General features: G+C 40.3%; 2 protein-coding genes across 2 annotated transcripts in view; both read right to left on the reverse strand.

Moving 5' to 3' along the window:
• Positions 1-10961, reverse strand: part of LOC308510241 (uncharacterized protein) — a gene marked incomplete at its 5' end in the record, with an annotated part of 153143 nt that extends 142182 nt beyond the window's left edge. Inside the window, 2 exons of the mRNA XM_081079372.1 lie at positions 6513-7256; positions 10869-10961. Of these exons, the coding sequence (XP_080935498.1) occupies positions 6513-7256; positions 10869-10961 (837 nt within the window). The remainder of the gene's footprint in view (positions 1-6512; positions 7257-10868) is intronic.
• Positions 381-6903, reverse strand: P2RY1 (purinergic receptor P2Y1). Its single transcript, XM_081025205.1, has 2 exons — positions 4890-6903; positions 381-2768 (listed from the first exon to the last, which is right to left on the reverse strand). Exon 1 carries the CDS (start codon positions 6047-6049, stop codon positions 4928-4930), a length of 1122 nt encoding a protein of 373 aa, XP_080881331.1. The 5' UTR covers positions 6050-6903; the 3' UTR covers positions 381-2768; positions 4890-4927.
• Positions 10962-12574: the final 1613 nt, after the last annotated feature.

Consider the following 12574-nt stretch of genomic DNA (forward strand, 5'->3'; position numbering starts at 1 on the left):
TAACAGATAAACAGAAACCACAAAGGATTGTTAGTATCATTACCTGCATGGATTACAAATTAGAGAAAAGATTCCAGCTAAGATTTTAAACATAAAACACTAGTACCGGGAAACACGTACTAAGGTTGCATTTCACATTTTCTTCACAGAAGTAGGTCACATATCTATTAATAATATCAAATAACGATAACATTATCAATTATTTTGCACCAGGATTCGTTCTTGAACTCTTCGCTCTTAACAATCCAGGCTACACCTTAGGACATGACATGAATTCTGTACATTCCACAGCATTTGCCAGGTGGTATAATAGTATGTGTCAAAATTTGGGGACACCTGTGAGTATTAACAGTGTAATAAGATAGAAGCATCAGACCACATTTCATAATTTTATTGAGACTTTTTCCGTTTTAATTGTTTGTGGTAGATACAATTCTCTTGGCCTTGATTATATCAAGGTTCTGGTGTTATTATCAATAGCAGATGCAAAGTTGGTTGTCATGCCTTAGACACACACACACACACACACACACACACACACACGCGATATTGTACACTCCTGCATGCAAATGTATAGGAACTCTACATTCCTTTTATTAAAAACACAACTGCGCACAATTAGTCTGGAATTTGTTAAGCTACCATTGATTTAGATAAACCTGAGAAAGCTCAAAATGTCAAGTAACACTGTTTCCATATCGCTTATTCAATGGCACTATTAATCACGAAGAAACCTAGTTCAATTATCTATATTAAAATCACAGATAATATAAAAATAAACATTTTTGCAAAAGCACTAAAACATACCAGAATTCAAATTCACACATTTTTATATGTCACATATATTCCCCTTCATATTAATTTATAACGATGTGTATAATACAATGTACAACAGAATAAAAATTGTAACAGAATTCAGCAGCCAAATACAATACAGTTATCACTATAAAACTTGGAATTAAAGTTATCCACTGAACAAATAAAACGGACTAGAACTAATAGCAGTGTTAAACTTGCTGGTAGTGTGTTACTTAGAAACTCCGTCTCTAATAACCTAAGGTTTTACTATTTCACCTTAAGAAGAAACACAGCACAAACATTTAAGCAGATTCTGAGCACAGTAACTGATTACACCAGCTGCCTCTTTCCCCATCTCCCTAAAGTTTTTCCTTAAATTCTAATGTTGCATCAATAATGCCCATCCCACCAGACTTCTAAAACCTAAGAGATCTACTGTGAATTTAGGACAAGCATTTTGCATCTGGAAATAGAAGCTCTGATTATATTTGGGGGCACAGTTCTAAATGTCGTGAAAGGACAATATAAACTTTTCTATTAGATAAAAACGTATACAATACAGATCCAGTCTAGCTAAGATGCTATTTACTATTAATCTTACGATAGTTTGACACCAAATTGTGTCTGTATAGAACGAACCCTAAACAAAAAGGCAAACATGCAAAAGCATTTCTAGAGAAAATTAATCCCTTATATCACAAAACAGATTTTCAGACTTTAGATAAAAAAAAAAAATCTGTAAAGACTTACACATTTCACGATACTGATATTTGAAAAGCATCATAATATACAATAGCTCACTTTATCTATGTACCATATATTACGCAAAATACACCAGTGTGACATTAATATTATACATTGCAATAAATATAATTTACATCAGTGTGTTGCGTCTTTCAAGAAAGTCTTTCAACCTGTACAACTGAAGAACTGTAAGCTTCATTAATAAATACTATTATGATAGCTACAATTTGACCAGCAAAGTTAAAGCTTCAATCGATCTCTAACTAGTTACACATCTTTATTGTCACTAGTCCAATTGCAGCTGCTACAAGCACTGAGGTCTCTTGTATCCAAATGCAGTTTAGTGTACTACACAAGTAGATGGAGAAAACGTACAGGGCGCAGGTCCACATCACAACCGGTGAACTTTGTAAGAACTTTTAGCCAAGGACTGGAATTGAAGAGTCCAGGTAGCAGATTTTATACACCTCTGGCTGTCTGGAGGTTAAATGTTTCCACATTCCCCCAAAGCCCCAACAGACAGATGCCGTCCAACCTTTCTGATCCACTAATAATGGTGTTGAGATGGTTAAAAGTTCCATAACTGGCTGAGTGGTAATGTCATGGTTTTAACTCTGAACGCTACACTCATGCTGTATCTCTTCTTGGGTTGTTTTCTTATCATTTCAGTGCAAACACGTTGACGTTCAAAGAGTCAAAGATGTATTTTGTGTGCCATAAAATACCTTGAACTTGGCAGTCAAATAGTTTTGTATTGTGAAATTCAGTTAACTGACAAGTTCTATAATTTTAGCAGTTCTTTCATCAAAATGCAAACAGATTTCCGCTTTTATTATTAAAATATGTATTCATATCGCACGTCACAAATCAGATTTTAAGCCAATACATCACTGCTTCATCTTGATGCTCTGTATGTTTTCACTATTAGTACAGACTCTTCCCAGAGACCTCTTTTTGCCTGGAAGGAGTTGGTGAGATCATTCTTGTTACTATTTGACATGTATTTACATGTCATCATTGTCTACTATGTGATGTATAGAGCTAAAGAAGAAACACTGTGGGGGAAAAAACACACACACACACAAAAACATCTCATGCCAAGAAGTAAAGGGGCATTTCTAGTCACTGTCTATCTTTCATTAGATCCCCTCTCCATAAGAAAGTTCTCTGGAAGCTGCAACAATGTATTTAACACATACTTGAAACCAGGGTGGTCATCCTGAGACCTAAATGGAAGAAAATTAAAGTAAATGGTGAGGCAATACTACACAGATGTGTACCATTAGCCTTTGAGTTCACGGATGGTACAGGCTTTGAAATTTCCATTTTGGTCAATTGAGTGCTATTAATTTTGTCTCACTGACATTTGACAGGGACAAAACAGTAATGACATATTTTAGACATTTCTTTGAGGAATCCACAACAGAAAATGCTGTAGGACCCTAACCGAGTAAGAATCTAACTAACCTTAGGTTTCCTCAAAATGGGGAAGTATAGGTAGGACATCTCATCTACAAGGTTTCTTCTATAATTCTGTGTGTTAACACTGAACATGTAAAAAGGAATAACTTTAGGAAGCTAAACACAGCTTTTCTTCATTGGTCTTAGTTGCCTGAGACCAGATAAACTGAAGTAACTCTAAGAAGATTCTTATGAATCTGCAATCCACCCAGGCATTGCACGAACTGAAATCAACCTCTGACTGAACCTGTCACTATGTCCCACGGGGCGCCAAGGTTTTAACTTTAAGACATGGCTCCAAATTATTTAACTTCGAAAGAGCTTTCAAGCAAGTTACTCCACCATCAGTTGCAGACGCTAATGTTGGCTTTATTGGGGCTAGTTTTCACAATTAAACACTTCTTTGACAGGGGATCTATGTGTTTGGAGTTATAAATTGTTACCTCACCTCATTATTCTACATTATATAGAATTTAAAGATTTTAAGGGCCAGAAATGCAGCAATTCAATATTCATTGAAAATAATTATTAAAATTATTGAAGTATTTTACAGATTTATTACTGCCCTGACAGAAAAAAATATAAAAGAAAACACTGACCAGTGGTATTCTCTTAAACTATTTGTAGTTTCTGCCACTTACTTTTCACTGCTATGGTACTTTAGGTACTTAAATTTACTTCTCCTTATTTCCCTTTCTCATCTATTTCAAGGTGTTTTGTTTGTTTGTTTGTTTTCCCTTTAACTACGAGGATATAAGATTTAGTAAAGGATTATAGCTTCTCATTCTATGAACACAACCTAAACAAATTCTGCCTTCTTTTCATATTGCATTTAATGTTTCCCAACATTTCACCATGATTTTACGTCCTTATTGTAAAGATGTCTTCTCCCTACTTGCCTCATACATTTGAGAATGTGCTTGGCAGCTATGCATTGTGAATGACTGTCACCACCTCTCTCTCTGACAACACCCTTCTGCCCTACAGCCCTCAACTTGCTCAGTTATTCAACTTTGGTCTGTAACTTATCTGTGATTTTTAAAATTGTTTTTACAGATGCGAGTGAGCATGTGTACTGGAACACAAACAAACTCCTAAGGCATTGCACAGCAGTGATGCAAGTAAATGTTCTTTATCACAGGAAGTCCAACAGAGTTTGTGGTGTTTACAAGGAAAGTACATACACTTTGATTATGTTGAATGCATTTACCTACAAGATGATAGATGCAGGCTTCCATCACCAAACATTTAGGACCCAACATATACTCAACAGTTTTCTAGAAATAACTGGAAAATGATCACTTTATAGGCTTTTAAATTCATTGGCTTTACTTTTCTATTCAAGTATCCAAGAAACAAAAGTTAGCTACCACCTATGGTTATAGGACCAAAAATGACACCCAGCTGAGATCTGTTCATACTGAAATGAACTGAGTTTAGTATTTTGCTACATCTTACTTCTAACTTTGAGAATGTGGTGTTTCAAATTGTTCCTATCACGTATCATTAAAAACATTAAAGACTAGATGAATTGCAAACTCAAGTTTCAGGTGGTCAGTTTTCTTGAAGAAATTATTACCATCAAAACAGCTCCGGTACTCAAGTGCACTTTAAACAGAGGAGCTTGTAAATTTTAAAGGCAGAAGAGAAAGTAAATATTTAACTGGGATAGTAGTATTTTATTATACATACTTCAGGTTAGAAAGAAGGGCGGGAGGCCTTGAAAGCAAACCCAAACCCAAACAAGCTACGTGTGGGTGTAGACATTTCCAGTTATTTTTTGTTTGTTTTTTTTAAACTCACTAATTTCTCGGTTTGATTTTTCTCTAAACTTTTAGAAACTTATAGGGGAAAAAACAAGCACTTGGCTCTATTAAGCATCCTACCATGTTACAAAAGTGGGTGTTTGGGGATTCCTGTGTCTTCACAAGCTTGTATCTCCATTCTGCTTGAACTCGGATAAAATATTGAGGGTCATGTCTTCACTCTTGGATTGCAAATTTGCCTCACTTCTTCTGGAAGCTTTTCTGGTTGCTCGAGAGAGCCTCCTTCTGAATGTATCTCCAGCCAAGAAATAGAGAATGGGGTCCACACAACTGTTGAGACTTGCTAGACCTCTTGTCACCTGATAAGTGGCATAAACCCTGTCATTGAAAGCACACATTTCTGGGGTCTGAAAATCCAGCCGGGCCCTCAAATTCATTGTTTTCATTACATGGAAAGGGATGTAAGACACAGCAAAAACAGTCAGTACAATAATCACCAGGTAAATTGATTTCCTCCTCAGAGGCGAGTTGTCCAGGTCTTTGTAAATCAAAGCCTTCACAATTAATCCATAACAGCCCAGAATCAGCACCAAGGGGATACAGAACATGGTCACGGTCGTGCACATGCTGTAGATGAAATAACTTCGCAGGTACTCGTCCGAGGTGGTGTCATAGCAGGTGGTGGTGTTATTTTTCCGGACCCCAGTGCCCGAGTAGAAGAAGATGGGGGAGATCCCCGCCACCACGATGAGCCACACCAGCACGCTGATGTAGATGGCATTCTTCTTCTTGAGCCTGCCCAGGGACTTGAGCGGGTACACGACGCCGCTGTAGCGGTGCGCGCTGATGCAGGTTAGGAACAAGATGCTGCCATAGAGGTTCACGTGAAAGATGAACCTCTGCAGCTTGCACATGGCATCCCCAAAGACCCAGTCTGTCTTATTGAAGTAATAGAAGATGAGCGCGGGCAGAGTCAGCACGTACAAGAAGTCGGCCACGGCCAAGTTGAACATGTACACGGAGATGCCGCTCCACGGCTTCATGTGGAAGACGAACATCCAGATGGCCACGCTGTTGCCCAGGAAGCCCATGATGAACACCAAGATGTAGACGACCGGCAGGTAGTAGAACTGGAAGCCCGTCTTGGTCAGCGAGCATTTGAACGAGGCGACCACGGCGGCGGTGGAGGCGGCCGTGCTGTTCCCCCAGGGAGATCCCGGGCTGGCCAGCAAGGCGGCGTCCGTCCCGTTGGGGACAGCAGACCACAGCGCCTCGGTCATTCTCTCCTCCCGGACTTAGGCGGCGGCTCCGAGGGGCAAGCGGCGGCGAGAGGGCGGTGGCGGCGAGGGGCGCAGCGAGCATCGGAACAGCCGGCGAGCGGAAGGGAGCGGGCGCAGGGGATCCCCGGGGGAGGGGGCGCGCGGGGGCTCGCCCACGCCGGCTCCCGCCCCGCGTTCGCCGCGGGCCATGAAATCCGCCCGGGGCCGGGACCGAACCGGGCTGGCGGACGGGCCAGCAACTTCCCGGTCCGGCTGGCAGCGCCGAGGTTACACAACAGGGCGCGCAGGGCAACGCCGCCGACAACTTTCCAACTGCGTTTTCCCGAGGGGCCGCGCGGGTCCGAGCCGGGGGCTCAGGGAGGTCCAGCCAAACTGGCTATGCTGGGCTACGTCGTGGGGAGGGGGCTCCCCAGCCTCCTTCCCCCAAAGACCAACTTCGTTTGGGCATCTTTCTTTTCCCTACCTTGCAAGCAAGCAGTTTGTGTCTGGAGCCCGCGCCGTTGCCTCCGCGCCCCCTGCGCTCAGCCTCGGGGAGCCACCCGAGCGCGTGGCCGCACACTCGTGCGCTTCTGGGTTGAGAGTCTCCGTCGCCGTCAGTCCTGCTCCGGGACCCTTTTCCAGGCCCCGCACGGTCCCGAGTGCAGGCGTCAGGCTGGAGAGCCCGGCGCCCCGCGAGGGTGGGCGGAGCTTGGGCTCCGCGGGAGGCGAGGGGCGTGCCTCCACCCAGCCCGCGCGGCCCCCCGCGGGCGCTCTCCCGAGCGTTCGTCCCGAGCCGGAGGCGTCTATTGGGGAGTTGGTCTCCCCCGTGGCCCGGCGCGCTCAGCTTCAGCCGTGCCGCTGCTACCGGAGTCCGCGGCGAGGACGAGGGGCGCGCCCGGTCGGGGCTGGCTGCTGGGGAGCGATTGGCCCGCCGGCGCTCCTTCGCTCTTCCGCCAGCTATCTCTGCAAAGTGAAGTTGCTGACACACAGGAAACCGTTCTGACCGCTCGGAGCCTTCTGCCTGCAAGCCCAGCGCCGACCCCTCCGAGGCAGAAGTGTCTAGGGCCCTCAAGGACCACGCTAGGTGTGTGCAGGTTGCTAGCAGCCAGCAGTCCCCCGCTGGGAACGCCCTGGCGTTGCAGGGCGACTCGCTGCACCGAGACCGGATTCCTGGCACATGCAGGAACCTGCTGCTCCAAGAGAACTCGAGCTTTCCAAGGAGGGAGGGCTGGGAGGGGGGTGGGGAGAGTCGCTTTCGACTCTTCTAGTCTGCTTTTTCTTTTTTTATTTCAATATTGTTTTTCTTAATTAACCACAAGCTAATAAACCGACGTCATTGGTAATATCAACGTGAGACTTTCTAAAAGGGCCTCGTAAAAATATTATTAGTGGGTACTTCCGGTTGCTTCAGCACAATTTAACGTGATACCTACCACCTACCAACAATACAAGCTCCCCAAATGCTCTTGTCTAGTACATTTAATTAAAGATTAGAGGCTGCAATAAAAAATAATCAAAACTATACTGTTTGCAAATAACTTGAATACAGCTTTCTACAGGTAGACGTAAAAGACAATTACGTAGAACTCCAAAGTGATGAAGGTATGGTTTTGGGTTTTATTACCAATCTTGTTTCTGTACGGTAAAGTGATTAGTCACAATTATCTCTGGTTAGTAGCTTAACAACATAGGCTGGGACTTTCTTAAATACTACATTTTTTGAAAAACTTTCTATTTCATGGTGTGAATGCATTTCAAAATTGTACTTAAGTTTAACTGGAAAATAAATGAATTATTAGCTGTTCAGAGACATATTTGAATGGGCCCACACAGCAATGGAATCTAGCATTTCCTGACATTTACTAATTAACAGTATATTTTATGTGAAATAGTAACAAAGGCTTTTCTCTTAAGAGGGGAAAAAAATCCAAAAAGAAAATATCTGTGAAATATATACCAGAAAGATTTCTTTCTGGTCCTAGGTGTTATGTGATGGTTTTATCTTTAAAAATACTCAGAGGAACCCCAGGAGCTCCGGGCTTTCAAATCACAAAGGAAAATTCCATCGGAAGAACATATACAGAAAGGACCATATCCCAACACAAGATGTGGTGAGCACACTCGTATTATGAATTGTGGTCAATTGAAGAGCATGAAAATAAATGATAAAACTAAGAGTGAATAACTCAAAGGGCATGAATGTTTTTGAAAACCATCTTAACTGAAATAAGTGCTACAGGCCTTAGTTTTCTCATCTATAAAATGAGGGGCTTGGATTTGATTATCTTTCATTTTTCACTCCAGCCCCCAATGAAGAGATTCTATAATTCTGAACCTTAACATGAAACATTTTTATATGATTGGGATAACACTAACTGGGTTGATACTCTATTAAGAGGAAAAGGAAGCATTGAAAACCATTAAGGGTTTCATTGGTTCTCAATAGGTCCTAACTTCTCACTCCTTTGCATTTTTCATTTGCAAGATAAGCAATATGGAACCTCACTCAGAAGTCCTTTGCAAATGCATTAACTCATAATGTGTTTTGAAATGTACACTTAGTCCAAATAACATTAAGTACTTTCAGAAAACTTAACACTTTACTACTAGGAATTGGGAGGAGATAGTTGTCCAGAGTACACCACAGACTTCTTTTTAATGATGTTAAAAAGGTAAATATTGCAAACACTGCTTTTACATTCAGCATATTTAACTACATATTTATAATATGGTTAAGTTATATTTTAAATCAAAATGGTGCCTTGTGGAAATAATGTACATGTATTTAGTTTTAGTTTGTTGATAATTTTCTATTTGTAAAATATTGAACTAGATTTAATGACAGAAAAAATAAAACCATCTACGATACAATAACATGTCAGTAGTTATTGTTGTTTGAAGACCAACTATAAGTATCTTAAAGATATGAAAAGAATGTGCTCTGTAAATGTAAGTGCCTTTCGCCAAACATTTTGTGTTAATTTGTTTTGTATTTGATTAATGATGTAAATGCCTGACTTCGAATTTTACCATTTAATTTGAAATGCGAAGAACATACCATGTTTCCCCGAAAATAAGACCTAACAGGACAATCAGCTCTAATGTGTCTTTTGGAGTAAAGATTAATATAAGACCTGGTATTATATTATATTATATTATATTATATTATATTATATTATATTATATCATATTATATTATACCTGGTCTTATAGTAAAATAAGACCGGGTCTTATATTAATTTTTGCTCCAAAAGACTCATTAGAGCTGGTGGTCCAGCTAGGTCTTATTTTCAGGGAAACACAGTACATAGCTAAGCTAACCATAATAATAATATATGACAACAGCAATAATAAGCATTTCCTATATACGCAGCACTGTGCTTGTCTAACAAGGATTAGCATCTTTAATCCTTAAAAATATCCCATGATGATGGCTGACAATTTTGTTCCTATTTTATAAATGGTGAAACTAAGGCACAGAGAGGTTAAGTAACTCATTCATAATCACACAGCCATCTATTCCTAAAGCCCATACATTTAACCACTATTCTATGATGAAATACACACAAGTACAGGGCATTAACAGGAAAATTACCTTTTAGTGACCACTACAGATTGAGCAAAAAAAGTGTCATCCCATAAGCCTTCTATAAACAGAAAATTTTGAGCCAGATCTTGAAGGTACTGATTGAATATTTCAGAAGCTTCCCAAAAGTTCTACTTCTCTACTTATGCTTTTTAAAATAGCTAACAATTTATATATGATCTGAGAAGGACTCACAATTATGGGGAAATCAGATCTGCTTAGCCTCAGACTCATGAAAAGGCTGCCCGTCTTGTGTTTACAAAGATTCTCATAACTATATTTAGAAATCACTTCTTCCTTAAAGTCACAGAAAATCCAAAAATCATGGAGGATGGAAAGATCACTGAAAATATTTAATTAAGGGCAAAAGACATAAAAAGGACAAAAAAAACCACACCTGATAAACATAAAATCTCTCAACTTTAAAGTTGAGACTAAAAAATGTGAAATTTGATTAAAGAAACACAATACTACAAATGCCAAACCTAATTTGGGTGGCATTGTGAACAAAGGGAGTATCAATGGGCAGGATAACTGTTAGAGATTTTGCAGGAGAGAGATAAGGAGACCCTGATTTAAAAGTTAAGAGGATCATGTGAAAGAGCCTTCTAAGTATAATAAATAAGATGTGATAACTTCTGAAATATACCTTAGAAAAGTGAGGAGACTCTTGTATTCCCCAAGAAGAAAATAGGAGAAAGAGGAGAAGAAAGAATCTAAGGAATTCACAGCTGATGTCCTCTAAGGAGGTAGGAGAAGGTGAGAGGGCAGAGGTGGAGTGCAAGTGGAAAAGGAAATATACTGAGAAAGAATGAACAGATTCTCCTGTGCTGGGAAGGGCCCAGCTGCTCCTATAAATTATGCACTTGTCATGGATCCAATCAGTAGACTTCCTGAAATTTATTTCATTAAGAATCACAGCAGGGGTATAGGACACAGAATAGGAGACAGCTAGCCTGGTGCTCCAAGGTTGGAGTGAGGAGAGGAGAGCAAGAGACCAGGGACAACCTGGGTAAGAGAGGGGAGAAGGAAAAAGGGAGAAGCAGGACAAAGAAGTGCAGGAGGGGAAAGAAGAGAAAGCAAGGTCCTTGCAGAGAAATAGGTAGAGAGCTTTGGAAAGCTTACTGAGCATTGCTTTTCAATTATTCAGCTTTAAATCTAGGAGGGTGTCAGGAGAGGATGGTAGGAGAGGTAGTGAGATGACAGAGGCTACATGTTTCTGTGGTCAGAGTAATGTCTCTATTGAGTACTTGCCCCTTGGCAGACGACACAGAGCTTGGTTTTCCATCTGTGCCCTGTCACTTGCAAGAACCTATAAACTCCCAGGCCACTAACATCTTCTTCCATCCTTCAGAATGTTTCTTGCTACCAGAAGTTAAGGATACTCAAGGGAACTGCTTTCCTGTATTGACTTTTTAATATTTACTTCCCTTATCCCCCCACCCCCCATCCATGTGAAACTTTAGTCCCTAGTCTTGTGCACTTTATAATATTTTTAAAAGAATTTTGTTAAATCCAGAATAAAAGGCTCCAGTCTTTCTCTAATCATCCTTATCTGATAAACATTCCCTTTGCTCTCTTTGTCTCTGACCTCTCTGGGTTTACGAAGGTGTGTCCTATAATGTTTACTGATGACAGATAAGAAATGCTATATTACACGCCAGTTTTTCTACAAGTTTTTTATACACTTAGCTTTTTAAGAAGACAGGGGAATAGATGTTCATAAAGCCTGTGGGTGCACAAATATCTTTAGAGCCAGATACTCATTTCTGAATTCTTACACCATAATTATGGACCATGGAAGGTTTCTAGGGTAGCAGAAAGAATAAGAATATGACATTATTTGAGTTATTTGTCATCATTATTGTATCCACCCTATTATTGATTTTTAATACATCCATTTAGTGAATATATAAGCTAAATTTCAAATAGGCAAATGAAAATCATGTGGAAAAATAAAGAGATACCTGTTAGTGTTTGTTTTTGTTTTTGTTCCGTCTCATCTGCGGTTAGTCACTCCAGGAGTATGATCTCAATTATGTCCTGAGTATTTCACATCTTTTCAATATTAAAGTTAATAGACATTGTTGTCACTCGTATTTCAGATTTTGGAATTTGACTCTCCCGAAAGTTCATAAGAAGTTTTCATCTGTAGTACTCAAAATGTGAAACAACTTAAAATAAATGAGCATCGTGTCCATTTTTATCATCTTGTTAGTTTAGATTCTTGTAGAAAGGCTGGCAGGATGGGCTAATCCCAGGGAGTCTTCTTCAGCAAGCCAAACTTTGGGCACTTGTCTGGAAAGATTCTGGGTGACCAAAGAGAGCACCCAATGAGTGAGAATCCTAGGTGAAATAGTCCCATCCCTTGTCTATAAAAACAATAAAATGGAATAAAATAACAATCAATATAGAAACAGTCGTTTGTAGGTGACAAAGAACCAAAATAGAGACTAGATAATGCTTCAGGTTGGAGAAATAATTAGTTATTCCTTGATGACTTCTTGTGTTTTCAATTATAGAGTTTAGCAAAACCTCAGCACCTGCAATTAGTTCTGATTTACATCTTTCAGCTTTAGTTCCGGTTCTAGACACCTGATACTCCAGCTAAATACTTGTCAGAGACTGCGTCATCGTTACTATAACTAGGTAAGTAACACACTATCTTAGCTCACTGACGTCTACTTTGAACCTCCTAGCACAGAATTCAGAATTGAATATGCATGCAGATCACTACAGGATCTTGCTCAGAGGCAGTTGTAGGTATCGGGTGAGGCCGAAGACTTGCATTTCTAACCAGTTCTCTTTGATGTCCCAGCTCCTCATTCAACCACTACACTCTGAGTAGCAAGGTTTTATAGGATCCCACCCTGGCATTGCTTTGCTGTGCCAGTTTAAAACAGATCTAGTTCCTCCTACCCAGCAACTGAAAAAACCTTAAAGCTTTAGGGATATTGAAC

Source organism: Rhinolophus hipposideros (genome assembly GCF_964194185.1).
Source record: "Rhinolophus hipposideros genome assembly, chromosome: 2".
NCBI classification, from domain to species: Eukaryota; Metazoa; Chordata; class Mammalia; order Chiroptera; family Rhinolophidae; genus Rhinolophus; species Rhinolophus hipposideros.